Source organism: Misgurnus anguillicaudatus, chromosome 25, assembly GCF_027580225.2.
Source record: "Misgurnus anguillicaudatus chromosome 25, ASM2758022v2, whole genome shotgun sequence".
Taxonomy (NCBI): domain Eukaryota; kingdom Metazoa; phylum Chordata; class Actinopteri; order Cypriniformes; family Cobitidae; genus Misgurnus; species Misgurnus anguillicaudatus.
In genome coordinates this window covers 30,666,319-30,694,037 of record NC_073361.2, presented here as the reverse complement: position 1 = coordinate 30,694,037, position 27,719 = coordinate 30,666,319, and the positions used below count along the sequence as shown (strand labels likewise).

Below are 27,719 nucleotides of genomic sequence, written 5' to 3'. Positions count from 1 at the left end.
CACACACACACACACACAGAGGTTGCTTGTTTGTAGCTCAGGAAACTTCATGCATTTCTTTAGTTGTGTTTTATTTAAGGACTAATAATTTCATCTGAGATGTTTCTACTAAAAAACACAAATTATTGATATCAAATTATTTAAATAAATGTAAATAATATATCTTTTTTAGAAATATCTGTGCAGAGTTTTGATTTTTTTAAAAAAGTTTATTGTATGAACAGCCAATTTTCATGATTTGCATATAAATAGCATGTAGTGTGAAAAGTCGTGTAATATACGCAAAATTCGCCAGTCCTTCTTGTTCACTTAATACAGCGCATCTTTTCGTGTCGTTTTAAGTATTGGTTTTTTTTTTTCAGTTTTTTTACCATTGTCGCTTGGGTTTGAAACAACATTTTGTTACATAAAATGACATCCTACCCCAAACCTCAAATCTAACCCAAAGTCCAAGCGACCATTGTTTTTAAAACAGACAAAAACTTAAAGAAACCAATTAAATTACATCCAAAAGCAAATTCCAAACCCAAGCGACAATGGTTTAAAAAATAGAAACAAATGTACAACTTTTCACACTGCATGATATTTATGAAACATGCTATTCTGGCAAATCTGAGCACAGTTTGAGAAATTGCTGAGATCTCATATAGTGATAGGCCAATAAATTGCATATTTGGCCAATATTTCGGCAAAAATTTTGATTTTTTTATTTTTTTTAATTTTTTTCAATTTGTTGTTTGTAATGAAAAGACACTCAGTGTCAATGTAAAGCCAAAGTCTGACAGACAGTAAAATGAACAATTATTATTCACTTTTTCATGACTTTATGTTGTGTCACACACACCACCACACTACTTCAACACACTTATTCAAACAGTACTGTGAGATGTCAGATCCACATTAATTATGTCATGTAAAAATACTTTAAAATGGTATATTTAATGTTATGCATAACAAATGTTTTTTTTTTTAGTTTCACCAATTTTCTGTTTGTTTCAGACTGATCTCACAGAAAGTCGTGTTATAGTCACAAAAAAAATTATTCATTTATTTGTGTCCATGGCACGAAATTCAGCTTTTTTGAGCATGAATGTCTTTTTCATGTCACTAGCACAAATTTCTATAAATAGTTTATCGTGTCCATGGGACGACTTTCTTTTTCATGTCATTTTATGTATTGTTTTCTCATAGTTTTTTTTCCTATTTTCTTACCATTGTCACTTGGGGTTGGAACAACTTCATGTTATATATTAAAGGAACATTATGCAGGATTGTGGCCAAAACTGGTATTGCAATCACAAAACTTGTGGCTAAAACTGGTACTGCAATCACACAACTGGTGGTCAATACACAAAATGATAACATAAACATCAGTTGAGGGCTGCAACTCCACTTTTTAAATGACAATATCCTGACCAGACCACTGTTGTCAGTCATATAAGTATTTGAAATGAAAATGATTTATTAATGTCTAGTGACATATCAGGGCCATTTTATGATTAATTGATATAATTTTCTTACATACACTCTAAAAAATTTGCTGTAATTTTGCAGCTGGTTGCCAGTAACTTACTGTAGAAGATAAAGTCAAAAAATGTTTCATGTTCATTTAACTTTGAACAAAATGTTGCCAGTAAATAACATAAATGTAAAATCTACAGTAAGTTACTGGCAGCTAGTTGCCAGTAATACCCATTAATACTGTAATTTCTACAGGCATTTTTTACAGTGTACTGTTCCTTTAAGACATCCTAACCCAAACCCCAACTCTAACCCCAACTCCAGATGAGAATAGATTTAAAAACGGAAGAAAAACTTGGCGAAACCAATACATAAAAGCGACAATTATTTAAAAATAGGGGCATAAAACGACATAAAAAAGTCGTGCCACGGACACGAAAAACTATTTATAGAAATTTGTGCGATTGACACGAAAAAGACATTTGTGCACAAGTCAAAAAAAGCTTCATTTAGTGCCATGGACATAAAATGAATAAACAAATAATAAATAAATAAATCACATTTTTTGTGACTTTAAGATTTTTTGTGAGATCATGTTGGTTTGTTACTTACTTCCTGTAATAACATTTCTGTTAGATTTGCCTCATATAGGCCATACAGCTTTCTTAATATCGCCATCGGCCATATCGGTCGACCCCTACTCACATATACTGCATGATGTTGTTGTTTTTTTCAACACAGATAGGAGACCTCGTTGTCCGGATCACCAGGAAAGAGCCACATATGAAGATTCTTTATAATTTTTCGTCATGATTCATAAAACAATAACAGCATGCCAGTTTGAAATGACAAAACGTTAAATAAATAATGACAGAATACATTTTTCCTTAAAAATGCACTACTTTTTGGCTCATAACAAACCGTAGTAGGTTTTCTCTCTCTCTCAGCTCATGTCTTAAGCCTCTCGACAATCTCAGTTGCCCCCCTCCACCTCTCTTTCTACAGATGGTTAGGCCCTACGGATCACGCTGTCACAGTTCATCTTCTCTTCTGTGTGTGACAGCACGTCTGATTCTTCAGGAAAGGTTCACCCCCCCCCACACACACACACACATAAACACAATGACATTTCTCTGAGGACCCGTGTGTTCATGAACATCTCTCTCGGTTCATATATACACGGAAATAAATGTGTTGTATATCGCACACCTTTTGGTGGTGTGATTTAAAATATCTAACGAAAACTGTTTTCTGTAATAAACATCAAACAAGATCGGTTCACTTGCCAAATGGCAAGACTTGTTTAAAAAGTGTCAATGTGGTTTAAAAACATCTAGAGGCATTTATGCTTAAAACAAGAAAAACTTGAACATTTAGGGTATGATGAAAGAAAAATAACCTTAAAGTGATAGTTCACAGAAATATAAAAAATGTACTAATAATTTACTCACCCTCAGATCTTTCAAGATAAAGATGACGTTTATTCCTTCAGTAAATAAGATTTTAATCTGAAATGGTGGTCTTCAGTGATTCATGAAATGCAAGGTAACAAAAAACAGATGCAAGACATAAAATGAATTCTCATTGCTCCTGATGATATACAAAGATCTTATGAAGTAAAACGATCAATCTGTGCAAGAAACTAAAATGTATTTTTCTGTGAACGAAGCATAAATCAGAATAAAGATGGCCTAATATATTCTACAGAACTGAACATTTCATCAGAGACAAACCGTGATGTCGTGTTTAACTGTCGTAAATGAATTTTGTGGCTGGTTTGTGTTAAAGATATTTAATAATGCAGGCTGTGAATGGAGACAAACCACTACATTACACTTAAGAACCACAGACAGACAGAAAACACCACAAAAACACTGATGGACAACGGATCAGAACATCTTCAGTACTTTGGATTATTCAAATGGAGATGTCCAAGCTTTCTCCAACCAAACCGCATATATGTTATGAATGATTGATGTTTATTTACCTGGACTGCGTATCGTGCACATGAAAACTTTATTCTGCAGCTATATCCAGTCATAAACTGGGTCAAACCACGAATGCAAAGAGGTACACTGACAGAAACAAGCCTGTAAATAGACTTTTCAATTAAAGAGATAGTTCACACAAAAATCTTTTTTCATCCTCACGTTGTTCTGAACCTTGTATGAGTTTTTTATTTTGATGAACAAAAAAGAAGATATTTTGATAAATGATGGTAAGCACACAGTTGACGGTACCCATTGAATTCCATCGTATTTGTTTATCCTACTATGGAAGTCAATGGCAATCAGCTGTGTGCTAACCATCATTTTTCAAAATATCTTCTTGTGTGTTTATCAGAAAAAAGAAATTCATAAAGATTTAGCACAACATGAGGATGGAAAAATGGTGACAGAATTTTCATTTTTGGGTGAACTATCCTTTTAAAGTAATAGATCGACCAAAACAAAATGGGTAACACTTTACAATAAGGTTCATTAGTTAACATTACTTAACTACATTAGTTAACATGAACTAATGATGAACTGCACTTATACAGCATTAATCTTTGTTAATGTTCATTTCAACAATTACTAATACTTTATTAAAATTTTGTTAACGTTACACTGTAAAAAAAATTCCGTAGAAATTACAATGTTATTGCAGCTGGGTTGCCGGTAATTTGCCGTAGATTTACATTTGTGTTATTTACTGGCAAGAGTTTGTTCAAAGTTAAATAAATTTTAAATATTAACAAGTCTTTATCTTTACAGAATAAAACTATACAATAACAGCCTCATGCAAAGCATTCTGGGAACCAGAAATCAACCTTTTTCTGTTTTTTGCTTCAGATTATGTTTTCCAGAATGTTTTGCTTGATGCTGTTTTTTAGTTTTACTCTATAAAGACAAAGACTTGTAAATGTTTAATGTAATGCCAGTAAAAAACATAAATTTAAATCTACGGAAAGTTACCAACAACCCAGCTGCAATTTCTACAAAAATTTTTTTACAGTGTTAGTTAATTCACTGTGAACTAACATGAACAAAAGCTTTATTTCTATTAACTAACATTAACAAAGAATGAATAAATACCTTAACAAATCTATTGCTCATGGTTTGTTCATGTTAGTTAATACATTAACTAATGTTAACTATAAACCTTATTGTTACTACAAAATGAAATATCTGTCAACATTTACTTAACCTTTTTTGGCATTGTTTATTCTGCAGATCACAAAATAGTTTTTATAAGATTTAATACACATTAATATACATTAATATACAAAATAAAGGTTCCTAAAATGTTTTTGTAGTGGAAAATGACTATGAAAAGGTAAAAAATAAATTCTTTAAAGAAGGTCCCCAAAATAGCATAACTGCAAAGAAGCCTTTATATCATCTTCATTTTTTAAAATGCATAAAAATATTATTTTATTTTATTTTTGTAATATTTTTTATTATTTTATTTAATTTTATGACTTGTTTAATGTTGAATTCTTTTATTTGTAATGCACATGAATTCAGACACGAGTTTATAAAGTGCTGGCGTCAGATTCCCTGAACTTTCCATCTGTGACTCGAAATTGCACGGCGGCCCAATTAAGTAATCTGTCCCTGTACTCTCTCCACATCTCCTGTATGGACTGTACCGGGCCAGTTTCCTAATTTGGACCCACTTGTGCTTGTGCCAATAGCAGCGGAGGCAGGAGGGGCCTGTGCCTGATTGTACTGCCCCAAGGCATCCCTCCTAGAGAATATATATATATATATATATATATACATGCCTCTCTCTCTCTCTCTCTCTCTCTCTCTCTCTCTCTCTCTCTCTCTCTCTCTCTCTCTCTCTCTCTCTCTCTCTCTCTCTCTCTCTCTCTCTCTCTCTCTCTCTCTCTCTCTCTCATAAGTGTGTGTGTGTGTGTATGTGTGTGTGTGTGTATCTCTCCCCTCATAAAACACCAGAACGCACATCATCATCATCATCATCATCTGCCTCTGTGGGACTGGGACACAGATGACACAGACACACACAGCAGGTAAGTGAACATCATCATGATCTATAGATGAAAGTTGTGATGTAATAGTTTTGAATAGATGAAGCTCTTTATGCGTGTTTGGAGTTATTGTCACTGTTTAACTAAAGTTTTAAATGAAACAGCTGTGTGTTTCAGAAATCGCATACGCTATTGGATAAGAGAGTCTGTTTAAAAGGATGTATATGTGACGTGAGAAAGTATGTGGAAGTGGTATTCTTGTGTTGAAAAAGGGAAAGTTGTCACACAAGTTAAATCTCTTTATATATAGTAGGATTTTGAGTCACACTGTTTAATTTCGGTTTGGGTAATGGTGTATTTCTCTAGTAGTGATTTCGTATGTTGTTTTTAAACTTTAAGTATGTGAAAGAATAAACTACATGAAATGAATATTATTCAATATTATTATTGTTTAGTTTATACACTTTGTACACATATGAGTATGTGAAATTAAAGTATTTTTGACTTATGCTGAACATATTGTGTGTTCAAGCGCCATCTAAAAAATCAATTAAAATAATCAATTACCTGCTGTTCAATTCCAAACAGTTTTATCTGTAATATGTCAAATGAGAAATTAGTATATTTATGATTTTTTTAAGAGTGTTGAACAAAAGCCGTGTCACATTTTCAGAGGATTAGTAAAATTAGGAGTTATTGACTTGCTGTCGTATAGTAGAAATGAGTTTCTAAAATGAGTTTAGTTCACAATATTTTAACTTGTTCAATAGTAAATTTAGGCTAGAAAGCTACATAGATGTTGTACAGTATCATGATAAATGTGCCACATAATAATTTTTTACTTTTATTCTGTTCTAGACTCTTCATTAAGAGATGCTTTGAGATCTCATGTGTCCAAATTCATTAAATCATTCTGCAGATATATGAGGTTTGAGCTACAAACGCACCCACATGCACACACAAACATGCATACTACACAACAATACACAATCAAACAGAATACAATTAAACGCTGAACTCTAATGTCTAATTTTAATCTAATGACTTCAGGACTTCTGTCTCTTCAGAAAGAGGTCAACACTAAATACTGACTTTTACCTAAAGAAGACATTTTGCAAAAATACATGGATGATCATTTAAACTTTGCTAAAATAACAAAGATGAGGGTGGTCTGTCCAACAAAAACTTACTTGTTTCAATACAAGCCAAAACTTTAAAATACTGTATATAACACTCTTAAAAAAAATGCTGGGTTATTTTAAACCAATGCTGGGTAAATATTGGACAGCGCTGGTTTAAAAATGACCAAACTTTCATCATTTACAATTTTGCATTTGGTGAAATTTGTAATTTTTAACCCAGCAATGTGTTCTGTCCAGCATGTGTTAAAAACAACCCAACATTTTTTAAGAGTGTAATATACAGTATATTTTTTAAAGACAGTCTTTGCTTTCAGTCAATCCATTCATTAGCTTTATGTGTGTGCGCGCATGTGTGCGTTTTCATTTGTCAGTATGTCGATGCTTTTAGCAAGAGTCCCTATTTAATTGAAACGATACATATTTAACAAAAACGATCAGAGCGAGTCTATAATGGTCATTATCAAACCCTGAGGGCATTGAAACTCACTTACACACACACAGCACAGAGACTGCCCCGCGGTCAGAACATCTCTAAAATAATTTTATTGATTAACAATAACAGCAACATTTCATGTCCAGATAAACCAGAAAACAAGGAGGTGTGGGGGGCAAAACCACTGTTTTAGGTTTAAAAAAATTGCACTGAAGCATGCCGTCATGATTTAAAAGTATCTTTATTTTGCTGGATACAGAATAATGTTTTTTGACTATACCTATAATACAATAAATTACTGTAAAATAACCAGATCACAATGTGGGGTCCTGTAAAGAGGAAATACACCTAACTCCTTTGGGAATGAAAAACATTAAACTAATTGAGTTTAAATATGTACAATGGCCAGACAGACAGACATGAAGTTGCACGTATGAGCTCATTCTTACTCTGACTGTTGTAAGAGATGAAAGTTTGTCCCCATTCATCTTCTTTAAAGTTAAATGACTGCAGGCTGTAACCGTACACGAAACCTCGAGATATGAACAGAAAACTCAAACCTCACAGCGACACATTTCCTGACCCAACCGCTTTTCGTTTCTTTTAGTTTTCCTTTCAAGTTTTTTACCTGCGGGATAATGCCAAGAGCAGAAATAAATCATCAAGAGGAGAAAACTATTTTAAATCACCTAAACTGCTGTATATTTTAACTACATTTTGATTTAGTTGTGTCTTATGTCATGTGCTTTGTTGTGCTTTTATAAATAAATTAATTGTTTGTTTTTTCACACTGTAGTCGATCCTTTCTACCAAACTCGGATGTAATAATTTAATGTCCAGTTCAGATTATATTCATATTAAACAGAATTTAAACCGATTCAAGCCAACTCCGAGCCAGATCCACACCGGATCTGTGCCGAAGTCAGCAGCTCCGGTGCAGATCTGGCCCAGAGTCGTCTGCTGTATTTATCATAAGGAAAGAAATCACTTTGATTTTAAGCATTTAACTAATATATAGTTGTCTGTATAAAAGCAGATTTTTTTCTATGACAAAACATAATAAGAACAGAGAATGCAAACTACAAAAGAAGACACAATAAACACAATAACAATGTATTGTTAAAAAATTATAAATAAATTGTAAGATATCTAATATTGACAAAGTAACTTGCTTGAGTAAGTGAGTTGTGCATCAGAATTAATGTGTTTATTTTGTTTTAAACAATAATTAAACTAAGTGTACAACAGCTTAATTTGAGTAATGGATCAATATGAATAAATAATACAAAATTTCTTTAACCCCAATTAAAAACCAAATCTGAAAAGTGAATCTGTAAAATGGTAAATCACTGCTTTTAGCAAAGCCCTGTGGCTCGTATTTCATTCAACGAACCGCAGGACAAAAGTAATTCCTTTAGAAAGTCTCAGAACAAAAGGCAACAGCACAGAAATACACAGATATGAGTTAATGAATGAGAGGAGCGAAGGATTGTTGGTGGACGCTCTGATAAAATGAGCAGTCAATCTGTCTTGACCCACATTCTTACACTAATGATGCCTGCCGGGCATGATGCCAATCTCTCATTAACACACATACACACGGGCGACTCGCATCCCTCTGCCCTTTATCAGCATGTGCCTACAGCTGACCTTCAGGGTTAAACTGCAGATATTACACTCAACACTAGAAACAATACTCAGGTGCAGACCCCTTTTACTGTACATACTGTACACACACCTAACTGCAGAACAAACACACACACACACCTCTCGCTGGGGTAGATAGAGAAGTGCACACACACACACAGCCATAACACATTTGTTAAAGTCAAAATTAGTACTATTTATTTTCTTTATCAATATTTTTGGTCTTATATTGTGAATGATGCATTGTTGCATATTATTTCAAAATAAATTTCAATTAAGAGAGAACATTTGCATAAAAAGATGTTCCTGATAAGGTTTTATATTAATCTGTAATACTGTGATTATCCACTAGATGGCACTCACCCAATATTTAAAAAACTGAAGCAAAAAATACTTATTTTTTACTAATTTTAACCTCTGTGCATGTTTTGATAATCAGAGTCTGATCTCTAACAAAATTCCTTCACAAAAATGAAATAATTTTTTTTTAAAGACAAATACCCATATTTTAGAGTTTAGAAGCAGAGAAAAAAATATAGATAGGATGAAAAGTTTTTTCTCCCCGTATTGTTTGTTTGCTTTTTGTTTGTTTAAAATCAGGTGGTCTGTTTTTTATTTGAAATATTTGTATGTTTATATATTTTTAGAAAAAAATGGTCCTGGAAGGCATTTTGTGAAACTTGTGAAAATGACAAAAAAATGCTGGCGAGCAACTTCTCAAAAAATGTCTGGCGGGTAATGAGTCAAATGTTTAATCTTTAAAATAACACACATCTTTTTTGGATGACATCACCAGGTCCACTTATTTTTAACATCATGTTCTCTTTAACCACCTGTCATATAGACGGTTTCAACAGTAACAACATAAACAAGCGGCTTTCGTGGTCAACACGTAACTTCCGGTAAACTCGGCTAAGAATAAACATCAACAAAGTCCTTTTAAAGTAGTTTATTTATATAACAAGCAAAAAAAAAACACGTTGATTAGGAAACCAAAACATTTGTTATTTTTATCGAGGTAATTAATCAAGAGTTTAGTTTAGCAACTAGTCAGACCAGTAAACAAATAGAAACCGAAAGTAAAGTTTTGACCAGATGCGTAATAGCGTCACCGCACGTGCGTCCAATAAAACCGTCCATAGAGACCACCCAACAGATTCAATTAAGTTTCTTCCAACATTTATTCATGTTTATTATCCTGTTTGAACTCATTACTACACTGGAAAAAATTATTTTCAAGAAAAAAATTATTAGTATTTTTGTCTTGTTTTCAGTAAAAATATCTAAAAATTCTTAAATTATGATGCTTTTTCTAGATGAACAAAATGACCCAAGAAAATAAATATAGTTTTTAGACCAAAAATATAAAAATTTAAGTGATTTGGGGCATAAAACAAGCAAAAAAATCTGCCAATGGGGTAAGCAAATTTTTCTTGAATTTTTGTAGTTCAAGAAAATGTTCAAGATTTTTTTTTGCTTACCCCACTGGCAGATTGCTTGCTTGTTTTATGCACAAAATCACTTAAATACTAAGAATTTTTTTCTTGAAAATCATTTTTTGCAGTGTAAACATTAAAGATTAAATATGCATAAGATGTTAAGTTTGTGATCTTATTCAGATAATGGAAATATTCTGAATAATCATTTTCTAATCAATTTCTTTGTTTTTCTCTCAACAGCTGAGATGAACACTTTTGACATCTGATGGTTACATCTCTGCGTGATTTTCCTTCCAACGTAAATAGTTTCCAATATACTCAACAACTAAAAAACATTCATGCAAAAGTTTTTCTTTATCCAAACTTGATTCAATAACCCAAAAAAACCAACACAAAAACCACAAAAGCCAAAGAACCCTGTTCTTCTACAATCACACACCTATCATTTCCATCCATCCGTGTGACCATAATGTCGAAGGACAACTGTAAGGTGGGCTGTAAACACAAGGAACGAAAGCCGAAAAAGCCGCACTACATCCCTCGACCGTGGGGCAAACCCTACAACTACAAATGCTTCCAGTGCCCCTTCACCTGCATGGAAAAATCCCACCTGTACAACCACATGAAATACAGCCTGTGCAAAAACTCCTTATCTCTGCTCATCGAATCAGATTGGCCCTATAAAAAAGGCAGCCCGCTTCAACCGGACCATCTCCGACTCCAGCAGGGAAATCTACGCTCCCGCAGTCCTACCAAGAGTCAATCCGAGCAGGCCGGGATGCCCGAAGAACCTCTTCATTCAGACTTGGAGGTGGGTGAGAACGCAGAGGGAGAGACTGGAGAGAAAGATGATGAGGTGATCGAGGCAAACAGATCTGCGGTTCTCAGTCCAGAACCGACTGAGACGTGTCCTAAAGAAGGAACCAAACGTTCCAAGCAGGAAGCGGACCTTGTGATGGCTGACATGTTCTCGCTCGAAGAGCAACTCTTGCGAGCACGCTCGGTTGAAGTGGAATCCAAACTAAGACACTACAGGTTGTCTAAAACATGCCTCACTGGACCGGCCGCTTTGCTTTCGGAGCAATGGCGCATCCTTAGCAACCAGACGTCTAGTACCAAACCCAAATCAGACACCATCCCATCTTCCTTGTCGTGCTATCCTCCGCCAGCGTCAACAGGACAACTAGAAAGTTCTGACGCTCCGGGTTTCAATCTGTCTTTGCTTGGCGTCGGATACCCGCTGGCCCCCGGGCTCCTCTCGTATCTAAACCCTGCATTGGGCATCCCTGCGGCGTCGGGCACAGCGAACCCAACAGCACACGCTCAGATCTCTCCGCTACCCTACCTGGGATCAAACGCACAGTTCGGTCATCCGCAAAGACATTCAGATCGACCTCTCATTCCTCCTCAACTCTATTACCCTTTCCTTTGTGAGCACAGCTTTGCAGCTACACCTGCCTCAGCTGCAGGTAGCGAGACGAGTAAAATGATCAAACCTCCCACGGTTGGTCTGACCCCACCTGGGTCGTACTCCTCCAAACTCAACCTCTGGAAGGTTCCGGCTTTGCGGCCGGTGTCCAATCAAACCTCACCTGCGTCCTGGCTTTCTCCAAAAAGTTCCTCACCTGAACCGAGTCACGGTGTAAAGGAGAGGCTCCGGTCGAGAGAAGAGAAGAGCGGCTGGCACCAGGACACTTCCTTCACCAGAGAGCAAAGTTTAAAAAGGACGGCGACATCCATGGACTCTCACGGTGCACCGCTGGAGAAGAAACCAGCATTTGAGTTTCCAATCGACGTTAAAAGCTCTCAGAAATCCAGCAGGATACCTGCACACAGGTAAGACTAAAAATTATTCAAAAATGGTGTGCACAAATCCAACTAGGTGCAAGACAAGAAAGAGTAAAACATAAGCAAAAAATAAATAAAAAAATGATGTCTGCACACTGAAATATCACATGATGTCAATACATTGTACAAGCAACTATAACATTTTTTGTTTTGTTTTGTTTTGAAGCAGATATATCAGTGTGAGGACATCATGTTTGTTTTTGTTTTTTGCTTACATTTAAAAACAACAGCATTATTTATGAAGCTTGAAAATACAAAGATAACATATTTTAATACATTGCAAATATAATGCTTAGATGTAAAAGTAATTCCTATAAAGAATACCTTATCAGTTATACTGACTAACTTAGTAAACTTTTATAACTTTTATACCTTTACAAGCAGTTTGATTATATTTTATGATTTTTAAAGACTGAGAGCAATTGTAAAAATGCATAAATGTTGCGTTTTTATAATTTATTTTTTTATTTTTATTATAATCTTTATTATACTCTCTTTTAAAAAATGCTGGGTTATTTTCAACCCATGAAGTGTTGCTCAAAAAGGGACAAACACAGCTGTTGGGTTAAATTAACTCAGATATTGATAACTCAGGATACTGTAGGTTAAATAACAACTCAAAGGATTGGGTTTGTCTATTGACAAGGATTTCAAAATGTCTTAGTTTTTACTGTTTTCCCCTTTTGTGATAATGATACTCAAGCTGGCAAGATCTTTTCAAGTTTGTACAAAACTTGATAATATTTCCAAAAGCATTTTTTGTGCTTCCCAACCTTGGGTCCGGGCCCCACATGGTGGGACGCCAGAGTTTATAAGAGGGTCACGGGATCTGATTAGCTTTGAGCTCTAATAAATATATATTTTTAGTTAAAAATCATATGCTTACAATGTCAAGATAAGGAAGTATAGTATTCAGTTGTGTAAAACAATTATTTCAATTTTCTAGCTCCATCTCAACATGCTTGTCAGAGTAATGGTCGTATGTGTACTTGGGGGGCCCCAAGGACAAAAGGTTGGGAACCACTGCTTTAATGGACTCTCCTGTGCTTAGTGACCTACCAAGAAATAGTGCAAAATAATTTTCATTATCCTAAAACTTTTTTATTTCCATGTTCCAGGTTTGTTTCAGCCCATGATTGGGTAAAATATGGACAATACCAACTGTTTCATGAGTCCTTGACTCAACTATGGGTTGAAACAAAATATCATATTTTAGTCCAGCTTTTAAGTGAAGTTTTTTGGACCACACTGTGTATGTATTATATATTCAGGGATCACAGAAAGTGGTACAACAGTCAAACATTGAGCTACGTTCTTAAAAATAAATGTGCTTAAAGGGTCTTCTCACAGTGATGCCATAAAAGAATCGTTTTTGGTTCCTTGCAGAACTATTCAGTCAAAGGTTCTTAGAGGAACCATTTCCTTTATACCTTTTTATAATCAAAAGACCTTTTTACTACAAAGAAAAGATTTCGAAACAGGATGTTTAAAGGGATATTCCACTTTCATATTTTTTTATTTACTCACCCCTGTGTCATCCAAGATGTTTATGTCTTTCTTTCTTCAGTCAAAAAGAAATAAAATTTTTGAAAACAATCCAGGATTTTTCTCCATATAGTGGACTTTAGTGGACCTCGGCGGTTTACAGTTTCAATGCAGCTTAAGGACCTCTAAATGATTCCAACCGATGCATAAGACTCTTATCTAGCGAAACAATCGTCATTTTCACCAAAAAAAGTACTTTTTAACCACATCTTCTCGTCTTGCACTGACCTTACGTTTTACGTAATCACATCAAAAGGCAGACTGATCTCACGGAAAGTTTTATAGCACGTGGAATTTTATTCATTTATTCGTGTCCATTCAGTCAGAAATTCAGCTTTTTTGTCTTTATCGTGTCACTGGCACAAATTTCTATAAATAGTTTTCCGTGTCTGTTGCACGACTCTCTTTATCGTTTCATTTTATGTATTTTTTTCTCATAGTTTTTTCCTATTTTCTTCCAATTGTCGCTTGGGGTTGGGGTTAGAATCACTTTCAGACACAAAAATGACACAAAAAAGAGAGGCGTGCTACGTCGAACTACTGCTCCAGTGTTTACACGTGTAAAGAAAGAGGAGCGTTCAGAGGTTGTTGTATTTGGAATGATACAAATTAATGTCTTTGTGTCAGCTTATTATTTAAAATGGTCCGCATGTGTGCGTTTCACATATGTAACACGTGACATTTTAACGTGATTACATAATACGTAAGGTCGTGCAGACTCGTGCTGGCGTGTCACACGGCTAGTAAAAGACAAGTTGTTGTGGTTTAAAAGTCTCTCTTTAAATTTTTTCACTAAAGTTCACTATATGGAGAAAAATCCTAGAAGGTTTCCTCAAAAAATTTAATTTCTTCTAGACTGAACAAACAAAGACATAAACATCTTTTGCATGACATGGGAGTGAGTAAATTGTCAATGTTTTTATGAAAGTGTAATAATGCTTTAAGGTTCTTTATCTTAAACATTCATCCAAAAGTGGTTCTTCTATGGCATCATGAGGCACCTTTGTCTCTCTCTCTCTCTCTCTCTCTCTCTCTCTCTCTCTCTCTCTCTCTCTCTCTCTCTCTCTCTCTCTCTCTGTTAATCTGCACACTCAGGTTGGAGTTGATAAATGGTGTTTAGATTCAATTAAACTGTCTTTCCACAGCGCCCGCAGTGAAGCCGCCTCCCCGCCGCATGTGTCTGAACAGCTGGAGGTGAGACAGAGAGAAATGGAGAGAGAGACGGACCCTGCGGCTGCGCTCCTGCAAGATTTCTCCACCCTGCTGCGTGAGTACCAGAACACAGAGCAGAGAGCCGCATCACTTCCGGAGCGGAGCCACCTGTGGGCTCACCTGGGAAAGATCCGCACGGAGCTGTCACATATTCAACAGGCGTTGGAGCGAACGGCTCGATTCAACGAAGGACCCCTCGACTTATCCGTCAAAAAGCATCCAACGGGAACGACGAACACGTCAGGAGCTCCTGTAGAAACTAAAAACCCGGCAGAGGAAAACTACTCGGACACAGAAGAGGATGAAGATGAGGATGATGAGGATGATGGACAGACAGTGAGAAACAAACAGAAGTGTTCATTGGACACATTGATGAAGATCCATCAATCACAGATGCCTGTGGTGAAGACCGAGGTGATGTCTGATGGAGGACTCGCGATTCGTTCTGATAGCGCCAATGTTCTGTGGCACAGCAGAACCACGAAGTGTGAAGCCGACTCGAGCGTTCTTCTATGTTCCAAAACCCCAAACAGACCTCCATCCATACAACATCTAGACACACTGTGTCCGACCAGCCCATTAACAACTACTGATACGATGGTGTAGTTGACATAAATAACCGCACATGTCAGAAAGAGATGAACTTTCCTAATTTGCACAAACACAGGGGTGCAGAAGTCCGAGAACACTGTTTTCCAGTGAATTGACACTTAATGATTTATTTTGCTGTAATGACACCATGTACAAAACATGGAGATACGTGTTAAACTCTTAAAAATAAAGGTGCTTCACAATGCCATAGAAGATCCATTTTTGGCTACATGGTTCCTTAAAGGTGCGGTGTGTAAATTTTAGCGGCATCTAGTGGTGAGGTTGCAAATTGCAACCAACGGCTCATCCACAGCTGACCCCTCGCTTTTGAAACGCATAGAGAAGCTACGGTAGATGCCACAGGACGAACATGTCTACATCAGAGGCAATTTATTAAACAAAGTTTGTCCGTTAAGGGCTTCTGTAGAATGGTGACACAAGATGGTGACTTCCACGTAAGGGGACCCGCAGTGTATGTACATAAAAACGTATTATGTTAAAGTAATTAAAACATAATTGTTCATTATTTGAGGTCTTTAGACACCCCTGATAATATAGTTACGTATATTATATTGCATTTCTGTCAAGAGATTTTTCTAAAAGTTACACACTGCACCTTTAAAGAACCCTTAACATCATTTCTGTTTCACAAAAGGTTCTTTGTAGTGAAAAAGAGATCTTTATAAAAATATGAGAAAGAAATGCTTCTTTGATTGAATGGTTCTTTATGGCACCTTTATTTTTAAGAGAGTATAAATACTGCAGAATCTCAAATATTGATTGTTCATTACACATCACAAAGGTTTCATTGTTTACATTTATAAACCTTTATAAAAAGTTAAAGATTGTGAATCACAGATGTTTAATGTGGTCTCAGACCTTAAACTCCACTGTATACCAAAGCACGCTGTACACTGTAAAAAAAATTTGCACTGACATTTTTAAAGTTTTAAAGGGGACATATTATGAAAATCTGACTTTTTTCATGTTTAAGTGCTATAATTGGGTCTCCATTGCTTCCATCCTAGAAAATGTGTAAAATATCAACCCAGTAACTTAGTTTTGGTAAACCATTCTCTGCAAGCAGGTAAAAAATAGGTCATTGAAATTTGGCTCCCCTTGTGATGTCAGAATGGGATAATACCGCCCCTTAATCTGCACTATCCAACCATGAAACTGCCATTTATATCAGAGATCAGCTAATTTGCATGTTAAAGGACACACCCAAAAACGGCACATTTTTGCTCACACCTACAAAGTGGCAATTTTAACATGTTATAATAAATTATCTATATGATATTTTGAGCTAAAACTTTACTTACGTACTCTGAGGACAAAGATTTATTTGACATTTTTTAAAAGTCTTGGGAAATGTCCCCTTTTTTTATAAACTTGGATTTACAAGTTAACAATGAGTTGCTGTAACTTCAAGTTACACACAACTTGATCAAGTTACAACAACTCATCACTTGTAAATATAGTTGAAATGACTTGTAAATCCTGATTGATTAAACCTAAAAAATGATTTTTACAGTGTATAAGATCATTTGTGGACCACAAAACCAATCCTAATTGAGAATTATTCATCATGTGAAAGCTGAATAAACATGCAATTGATGTGGTTTGTTAGGATAGGACAATATTTGGCCGAGATACTGAACTGAATATCTGGAATCTGAGGGTGCAGATATTGACAAAATCACCTTTAAATGAAGACCTTAGCAACACATATTACTACTGTAATAATAAATAAAGTTTTGATATATTTACAAAATATCTACATGATCTTTATTTAATATCCTGATGATTTTTGGCTATGGCTATTGCTACAAATGTGCGACTTATGGTAATATATCATTAAATAAAATGATTTCTGATGGGATCTGATATAATTGTTAAGTACATAAGCAGATCTGAATGAAACTGTATGTAATACATGCATTTGATTCTTCACTCATACACCACCATGATTTACATTCCCTCATTTAATAAAGGACAAAACTTAAAACATAAAAAAACTTTAATCTATGAGCACTGACCACTGACGTTCTCTCATCATAATTATTTTAATCATTATCAATAATTGCGTGAGTGCAAACTTTGTAACAAAATTGTATGTTTGTTTGTGATGTATGCATGCATTTCTCTTGCATATTTAATTTGTTTAATATTTTCACACATTTTTTTGTCAATATGTCTCCCAAAGACACTTCAAATGATTTTCCAAAGAGATGAATGTTTCACAATAAAACAATAATGCATAAACATACTCTGCAAAAAAATTATTATTTTTGTCTTGTTTACAGTACAAATATTTAAAAATTCTTAAGTCAAGATGTGTTTTCTTAATGTGCAAAATGACCCAAGAAAATAAGTCTAGTTTTTAGACAAAAAAACATCAAATTTAAGTGAATTTGTGCTTAAAACAAACAAAAAACTTGTTTCAAGCACAAATTCACTTAAATTTGATAACTTTTGACTAAAAACTAGACATTTTTGTTAGGTAATTTTGCTCATTAAAAAATGCATCTTAATTTAAGAATTTTTGGATATTTTACTGAAAACAAGATAAAAAAATTGAGTAAGAAAGTCATTTTTTGCAGTGTACGGACATTACTGAATATGTGTACATAAAACTGTATTTATGGAAAATTCTGTAAATTAAACATCAAATAAATTCAAATGAAAAGCATTATGTCAATATTTTGGGCTTTTATGGAGATATTTTTATGTGTTATAAACAGATGGACTCTAATGTTTCAAGTTTCTAGCGCAATGTGAGGTAAAAAGTGCTTAAAGGTAAACTGGTTTATAGTTAACATAATGTGTGCTTACATGTGCACTGTATTGATGCTGACATGTTGTCGTGCGTTGATAAAGGTGAACATACCTGAGCAGAAAGGTTTCTGAAACTGAAAGGTTAAATCTCCAGAGGGCAACACAGAAGCTTTGAGCGACCCGCACAACACCTCTCCTGTCTGTTTTCTTACACACGGCCCACGAAAGGTCAACTAAACACAGGTGACAAAGTTCATTGTGGTCACAACAGAGAGGTCAATCAAAAATGAAATCTATAGTTATTATTTTGCTTTTGGCATTTTGTGTTGTAAAGTCAGCTCAGATTAATTTTTATATGACATATATAAAAAATGCTGTTATTTGAAGCAAATTAATCGCAAATAAACTTCTTTTTTTTAATGAAGGTTAGATAAATTCAGATTTTATTATACTTTTAATAAAAGGAAAAGTATAATCATAGATTTTAATAAAATATAAAAATGATAAACAGTCAAGAAAACATGAATGATAATAGATTAGATAAATGTTTAATGCTTAAAACATTCTTTACAAAGATGAAAATTTGTAACAATATTTTAATAGGTTATTATATGCTAATCACATTTAAAAATATATCTTTTTAGGGTATAGCTTCAAATGTCTCTCTTAAATCATTTACCACAAAGCTATATTACCTTTAATACAATTAATGAACTAACCTTAATTTCCATAACATTATTTAAATAATAAAAAACAATAGCTTATTTAATATTATTATTTCGATTAGCAAAATATCACATGTAGACAAATTTGTAAATCCATAATGTATTTCCGCTATTTAAATTCGAGGCATTTAAAAATATTAAAATCTATTATTAATGTATTTCAACCTATGTAACCTCTGTATGGTTAATTAATTGATTTTGTTTAAGTAGGCTACTCTTAAAAATAACGTTTCTGAAAGGGTTCTTCACAGTGATGCCAAGAACCAATTTTGGCTCCCAAAAAATCTTTCAAGACCCATTTCTTTCATACCATTTTATAACATTTCCTACTACAAATAATCTTTTGTGCAGTCGATTCGGTGGATGTTAAAGGTCCCGAACCACACAGCCCGACAAAGTACCTTTAAATAAACTTTATTTTTAAGAATGTACTGCAAAATGCAAAAACAATGTCAACAATTCATGTTAACCAATTGTCCAAAATAGCAATGTTAGGTCTTTAAACGCGTCATTGAGAGTTAAATGAGGTAAAACATTAAGCGTCGCGCTCTCACCTGAGTTCAGCGCTCGTGCAGTGAACGTGTAAAGCGCAATCGCGCCCTCTAGTGGATGTAAAGTAAAGCCTGCAAAAAAACAATATCACCAAAAGACTTGGTTACACAATTTCCCAGAATATTAAACAAATTTATACTCTACATCTTCAGAAACAAACAGACAAAGCTTCACAAACACATTAAACACATTTTCGTTTAGTTTTTTTTCAGAGCTTTTTGTTTTGTTTTCAACCACAAATATTACAAAAACATCTGACACAGAAGGTTTCAGGGTCTTCAAATCAAAAACCTTATATTTACTGAATATTTACACCATTTATTTACTATGATTGTTTCGAGCAGTGATTTCTTTTATATCCCTGCACGTAACTGCGGGGGCGCTAAAGACCTTTTCTGCATCTGCTGCTTCTGCAGACCTGAGTTTCATTCACTTATGACAGAAAACAAGGAGTTTTTATTGTTATATGATCATCCCATCAACACTTGACACGCTTGCTTTCATTTGCACTTAATGCATGTAATGTTTAATAAACATTACTGCCATTTATCCTTTTATGTATAAAAATACAAGACAACTAACTCTAGAATACATTTTATTTTTAAGCAAAATGTCCTGCATTTTAATCTAACAGCACATTTGAACTATAATTCAAAACATTTTTATCCGTCCCTGATCTTTATCTCTATACTTTACCTTTAAATATAAAGCATAAAATTCTTCAGATATCTTTATTTTTGCATTTTTGTGTGTTCATATACCATATTTGCCCTTCTGAAATCTATGAATATACCACATGTCACATTTTCAAGAGGAAGTTACATCAGCTGTATCTTCTGAAGGCATTGTGCAAATCAAAAGTTAATTATTTTCTTTTCTGTATATTTTAAGATATTGAAGCTATGATTGTGCATGTCAATCTTAATGTTCAGTCCTGTTCAAATTGAGGGGGGGCTGGGGTGGTCCCGGACCCACTATAAAGCACAAAAATATAAATAAGAGGGTCCCCTATTTTTTTATTAAAGTAAAACTACCACATGAATTCAAAATTCTCATGCTGCACTGCCACAAAGCAATACTGTCCATCATTTTCAATCACTAAACCAAAAGATTTCTGTCTGAAATAAATGTAAACACTCAAGTGCATCTGAGGGGTAAAAAATGGTTCGGTTTTGAGTAATTTGGGGTTTCTTTGATTTAAATGGTGATCCTGGATCACAGCGACCCTATAATGATGGGGAGGGAGGCTTAGCTAGGGGACCCCCCATAATTTTTGACATAATTTGAACACTGGTCCTGTTACCTATTATTTCTTTGATGTTATCAGTTTATTTTAAAATAAAATAATTGGTAAATCACAAGAGTTTTCTCAGTGTGTTCATGCTATTAGCACATATTTATTGCAGCTTTATTTCATGCATTTGTTAAATCTATGCTATGCCCTGTTACTTTCAGTCCTGTTACAAAAATGCATCCATCCTCCATTAAGAAACCATGTTTTTACAAAAAACTAGTTACCTGAGATTGACCAATACTCATTTTGAAAAGTAAAATATGTGTGTTATTAAATTTAGTATTAAAAAAAGATAAAAATGAACTTCAATTTTGATGAGTTACAATGCTCAGTATAGCAGGATTAAGATTGATCCTATAGATAAACATACACACACACACACACACACACACACACGAACATAAACATAGACACAGCGCATTACTGAGATCTACACAGCTGTGACGGCCAATCCTCAACAAATCCCATGAAATGAGTCATGAAATCCATAAAACCCCCATATTTACTTCAAAGACAAAATCAAGTCATATAAACAATACAATGAAAACAAAACTATATTTTTCATTTGTAAATTACATTTGAATACAGCTGAGTTTTCCTTTACACTTTTAAGAATAAATGTGCCTGAAAGATCTTCACAGTGCCATGAACCAATCAGTCAAAGATTCTTCCAATAGCTGGATGATTCTCACGAAACCATTGAAACACCATGGCACTAATGATTTTAGCTTTAAAATGTGTAATATAGTAACATTAAAAAGCATCAGAATTAACACAATACTGTGTTCTAGCTTGCACAATGTGTGACTTCAACATAATAATTTATAATTGTAAATTTAATCTCATTTTCTGCTGAAATTCTCATTACCGCAATGTGTCCGGCTGTGTTTGAACATGCGTAATGTTGTAATTTAATCAAATTAACACAAAAATATTAAGAAAAAAATAAATGGATGTTTTGCTAGACTACTTTAGATGACAGAAAAAATATTTACTGAATATTCATGTATAATAATAATGAAGAAAAATTAGGAAAATGATGTGTCCATGCCTGATGTTCTCATCCTCCGCAACACTTTTTGAGAACAGTTTAAGCACACATACAGAATTTTAATAAAGTTTGATTTTGAGTGACCAAGCACATGGACCAGTTACTTCAAGATGGCTACCAGGTAAGATCATTTTTTTACAGTTAATTTGAAATATTGTCTTGTCAGAATGCTTACAAGACATTTTGATGATCATTACCGCAAAAGATGCTTATTAAATGTTAATTTAATTAATAGAAGCATAATTCTTTGATTTTAAATGCATGTGCAGAATCTCCAAATTATGTTCTTTCAGGTTTGTCATGTCATTTTGAAAATATGTCAGTGTTGATGTTTTCTGACTGTTGCGGTAATGAGATTTTTTAGGACTAATTTTTTAAATTATGTTATAAAAAGTGTTAAATGATAAGTAAAAGTTTTTAAATTAATGTTCCCATTTACTCCAGACTTTGTTTTTCAATGTCTGGTGGGAAAAAAAGTAAATTTAAGCAATTTTTACATTTTCATGCTTGACATTTTTAAAACCAAGTTTTCGTGAGAATCACCCAGCTGTTTGTCTCATAACTTTATAATTTCAAATTATACAGTACCGTCAGATGTTAAAGGTTCTTCATGGAACCATTTAGCCAAAAATGCTTATTCTATGTCATCAGGGAGCACCTTTATTTTTAAGAGTGTAACTCAAGTGGTAAAGCATTTGCTTTAAAGCAATAGGTCACTGATACCAGGGAAGGCACATAATGATAAAATGTACACATTGGGTAAAAATGTGATGTAAATAAATACATCCCCAAAGAAAGGTTTTGTCGAACATGCACGTCTTTAAACTTTAACATGCTAACTGTTTACTTAAAAACCAAGAGACAAAATAAAGAGAACGAGCGTTTCTGTCCATTGGCAGAGTTTCAGGTAATCCTGATCATCTAAACGTGAGGTGACGCTTCAATGAGCAATATAGACAAAAGCCTTCAGTGTCCTCGCTGTGTGTTTGTGTGTTGGCCGGCTGACAGCTCTCATTCAGAAACATTCATTCATAAGTATCTCTTTCATTAAATTTAACTCTTAATCCACTTCACTCTCCATTCATAACCACAATCACATACTCAACACTGTATTTTAGTCTCTGTGCCGTCGCGTTCATTTTATCCGTCCTGTACTATTTAGGACCACTCACTCTTGCCCTCAGCTGTGGGGTCAGAGGTCACACACACCCTATAATGAATGTTTCCTGTTTAAGGGGGAATAAAAACACCCTGCCCTAGGGAGACACTTTTCAGTCACACAGTTTGAGCAATCACACTGACTTATTAGTGAAGCCGAGCATCATTGTTATTACAGCTCAGACTAACACTTTAAGATTAATGTATCTGGCCTTATGAAAATTAATCATGGTTTTACTATAGTTCAAGCGTGGTTCTGTTTTAATTTATTTCTGTATTGCTTTTCTCGATTTTGTATTGCAGCGAAGCAGATTTACAGTAAGTACAGTAAATATTGCACAGGTATTACTTGTAAATCCAGTTATTATTCTGTGTTGGGACATATATAAGCTTCTGTTATGTGAAATAAGCTAGTTTAAGACAGTACTACATTAGAAGGGTTAGTCGTGTTATAGTCATGCATAATTTGATTAATTTATTTGTGTCTTTGGCATTAAATTCAGCTTTTTTCGTGCCTTTAGCACAAATGTCTTTTTCTATAAATAGTTTCTCCTGTCCGTGGCACGACTTTCTTTTTCATGTCATTTTATGTATTGTTTTCTCATTTTTTTTCTATTTTTAAATCATTGTCGCTCGGGGTTGGGGTTATATTTGGGGTTTGGATGTACTTTAATATATTGGTTTCTCCATGTTTTTCTTCTGCTTTTAAAACTATTCTCACTTGAAGTTGGGGTTTGGGTTAGGATGTCTAAAAATCTAACAGAAATTACCCCAACCGCAAGCGACAATGGTAAGAAAATAGGAAAAACATTTAGAAAATAATACATAAAATGACACGAAAAAGAAAGTTGTGCAACGCACATGAAAAACTATTTATAGAAAAGACATTTTGTGCTCAAGGCACAAAAAAGCTGAATTTTGTGCCACGGACACAAATAAATGTATAAAATTGTGCATGACTATAACATGACTTTCCATGAAATCAGTCTAAATTAAAAAAAACTTTATTTATGTTAAATACAAATATTTTGCAGAGGAGATGTAAACTTATGAACTGTTTATAAAATATATAGGGTTTGGACGTTAACTTGGCATATCGATTACCATTTATAGAATCAAGGTTTTACTACAAAAACATTTTTTCACTTTGGTAACTTTAGCAAAACCACACTGTAAAAAAATGCAGCCTTTTTGTCAAATCAACATATTTTTTGTTACTTTAACTTAACAAATAAACTTGTTTTTATAAGTTATGTCAACTTATCACAGGTCAAAACTTAAAGTAATAGGTTGAATTGACTAGAAAAACCAAGTTGTATTAACTCATTCGCCGGCAGCCTTTTATTTTTTTTTAATTTTCACAAAAGTTTTACAAAATGCATTCCAGAAAAATCTTCTTCTAAAAAATATAAACATACAAATATATTAAATGAAAGAACAGACCCTCTGCCTTCAAACAAACAATAAACAAACAAAACAGGAAAAAACTTTCATCCTATATTTTTTTCTCTGCTTATAAACTTTTAAACATGGGTATTTTTCTTTAAAAATATTTTTTAGCAAAACGCTGAAATAATAGCATTTTGTGAAGGAATTTTGTAAGGGATCAGATTCAGAATGATTATCAAAACATACACAGAGTTTAAAATTAGTAAAAAAAATTGCTTCAGTTATTTTATAAATTGGGTAAGTGTATCGCGGCGGTATTACATATTAACATAAAACCTCATCAGGAACACTTTTTATGCAGATGTTTTCTCTTGATTGACAAGATAACTCATCAATGGCCAGGAAAGAGTTAACTAAATGCTTCATTTTTTTTACAATGCATGCTTTATTTGTGGTAACCATGTTTTAAAACCATGGTTATTTTTTGTAAGGGTTGTTCACACTCTTTGTGCTACAAACAAACAAAACAGGTGTGCTATTACATTTCTAAGCTACTGAAAATTGGTCTTTCAGGTGCTTAAAATGAATGAAATGTATAAGATGGGAGCCAAGGGGTATCTAGAGACACAGGGGTGAGGCTCTTTTTAGTAAACTGTAATTTAAGTAACCAGTAAGTAACGGCTCTAACAACTACCCACAATACCTCAACAGCCCCTCATGACACTAACAACACCCTATAATGCCCTGACTTTGTGACAGCGAGTTTTATAAAAGCAAACACTACTTTCATTTTCAGAAAATGTAAACGGATAGTATTTCATGCACTTAGTGTTTTCATTCAACAGACAGACATGCAGCTCTGCTTACTCGAATTACACAACACAACAAGTCATGAATAAAGAGAATTCCCTCTAAAATCTGAATCAACCCCCAACACACACACACACACACACACACACACAATGATATATATAGTGTCTACAAAAATCATATATATATTTTATAATATATAATTTGCAAATTATCCAAAAAGTATCAAATGATTTTTGTAGACAAAATATAACAGTCCTAATATATTCATTCATTTTATTAGAAAATTAACATTTTATTTTTATTACTTATTATTAGGTAACACTTTACAATAAGGTTGTATTTGTTAATGCATGTTATGCATTAATGCATATTAGTTAATGCATATGTATTAGCTAACGTGAACTATAAATAAACAATACTTCTACAACACTTATTCATTTTAGTTCATGATCATTTTTTCTTTTGCAAATATATTATTAAACTCAAGCATTGTAACTGTTAACAAAAGTTAATGCACAATGAACATGAACAACTGCATTGGCATTAAATAACATTAGCAAGAATTAATACATGCCGGATAACTATGTCTTTTATTATTTTTTCATGTTATTAATGCATTTACTAATGTTTATTAATATAACCTTATTGTAGAGTTTTACCAAATGGTTTTGAAATGCAATAGACTGAATAATAAAGCAAATAATTTTAAAAGACCAGAACATGATGCAAACATCTTCAATACTGTTTAAATGCATCTTAAGATGAGACCTCAAGAGATGCATCTTGATAAAATGACACAAGAACGTTTATGCAAAATGTGACTAACCTAAAAATTATCAAATATAACATAGTTTTGATCTATTTTAAATTTTCTGTCACAACAAAATTCATATACTTTAATGCTTCAAATCCTATCATTACATTATGAAAGTTTAACCTGGATTAAACAGATGTCACGTATTCACATTAGATTTTTATATATATACAATGTAAAAAATTATTTGCTGCCTTACAATTTTTTGTTGAATGAACTTATAAGTAATTTTAACTTACTATTATTTATCTTGACTATGAGTTGTTGTAAATACAGATGAGTTGTTATAACCTATAAAATATAGTTGAAAAAAGTCAACAAGTATCTCTTGTCAAGATAATTAATAGTAAGTTGACATGATTTGTAAATCTAAGTTGATTCAACAAATCAACAAAATATATATATATACATATAGTTTTCCTAATTTGTTTGTATATCAGCTGTTTGTAACAAACAATTCAAAGCAGACAGTCAATTGTTCACTGTAAATCTCACAAAAGACCCTCATTCACATCCCAATCTTTTCCCTCTTGTTTCTGAGTGATTTTTACCCCCGTTGTCTCTGCAGAGGTGAACCCCTGTGGGGCTAAACACACACATATACACTCACTCACACAAACACACACCGGTGTAATAGAGGCAATGGGGTGTGTGTTTAGCCCCCGAGGGAATTAGATGAGCTGATGAATGAGAAAAGAAATTTTGGAGGGAACTTCTTGTCGAGTCAGGGGACACAACACACCCCCTTACACAAACACAGTGTTGTGTCTGTCCAGACAGGGTGTGTGACCCTAGGGCGCAGTCTTTGGTCTGATGGAGTGGATGTGTTCGTCGCAGATGTGCCATCGGTTTCCCTCCAAAATTTACTGATTTACAATGTATCAATAACAAAAGAGTCACACAATCGCCAATCACTCACAAGACACAGAGAAGACGAAAGGCAGAAAATAACAAGAAAAAGAACAACTTAACTTCACGTCAAAGAGCGTCCAGCTGTCGAGTTATAATTTTGACATAATATGCATCTATCTAAAATAAAAGAATAAGAATTCATTTCAGTGATAGTTTAAACTATCATTTGTCAGGAGATTGGTAACATTATATTATAATAGGTACAAAGCTTAACCTGTAATGTAATACTATTCATGATGATCCTTTTGAAGAGCTTTAACTATATACTTATAGTTAAAACGGCAGAAACTGCTATTCTTTCTAAAGCTGCTTGACTTACAGTACAAAAAATAGAGTGAAATAACACGCAAATGAAACAGACAGAAAACACAGACATAGATGAGATCCCAGCAAGCAATTTTGCGTTTCGGAGAAGTTCAAACATAGCCTAAATGTCTCGGCAAAAACAAGGCAAAATTCGACTGTCTGTGAAAATTTGATCGACGTCTAACCATATCCCAAAAATAAATGAAAATGAATATATGAAAACAAAACACCTGTTTCCATTACCACTCAAATTGCATAAATTGACATTGCAAATTGAAAATACAGCCAATTGAAAAAGGGCAATATCGCCCATTTATCGCAAAAAAAAGGGGGTTTACGCTTGCACAAGGTGGTTTTTTTAAAGGGGCCATGGCATGAAAATCTGACTATTTCCATGTTTAAGTGCTATGATTGGGTCAACAGTGCTTCTATCAACCTAGAAAATGTGAGGAAGATCAACCCAGTAACTTAGTTTTGGTAAACCATTCTCTACAAGCACATGAGAAAATAGGTGGTTGAAATTTGGCTCTCCTTATGATGTCATAAGGAGCTCTTATTATGATAATACCGCCCCTTAATGTGCACTATCCAATCACAGCACTGCCATTTAGTGTAGAGAAAAGGAAAGAGAGA

General features: G+C 33.9%; 1 protein-coding gene and 1 non-coding gene across 2 annotated transcripts; both read left to right on the top strand.

Moving 5' to 3' along the window:
* The first annotated feature begins 5,372 nt into the window (after positions 1 to 5,372).
* Positions 5,373 to 10,479, top strand: LOC129425393 (uncharacterized). Its single transcript, XR_012368163.1, has 3 exons — positions 5,373 to 5,479; positions 6,296 to 6,365; positions 10,339 to 10,479. It is a non-coding gene; the product is annotated as an uncharacterized protein (transcript).
* An 11-nt stretch (positions 10,480 to 10,490) lies between these two features.
* prr35 (proline rich 35) lies at positions 10,491 to 16,620 on the top strand. Its single transcript, XM_073864049.1, has 2 exons — positions 10,491 to 11,934; positions 14,637 to 16,620. The coding sequence occupies exons 1-2, from the start codon at positions 10,568 to 10,570 to the stop codon at positions 15,307 to 15,309; spliced, it is 2,040 nt and encodes a 679-aa protein (XP_073720150.1). The 5' UTR covers positions 10,491 to 10,567; the 3' UTR covers positions 15,310 to 16,620.
* The last annotated feature ends 11,099 nt before the right edge of the window (positions 16,621 to 27,719 follow it).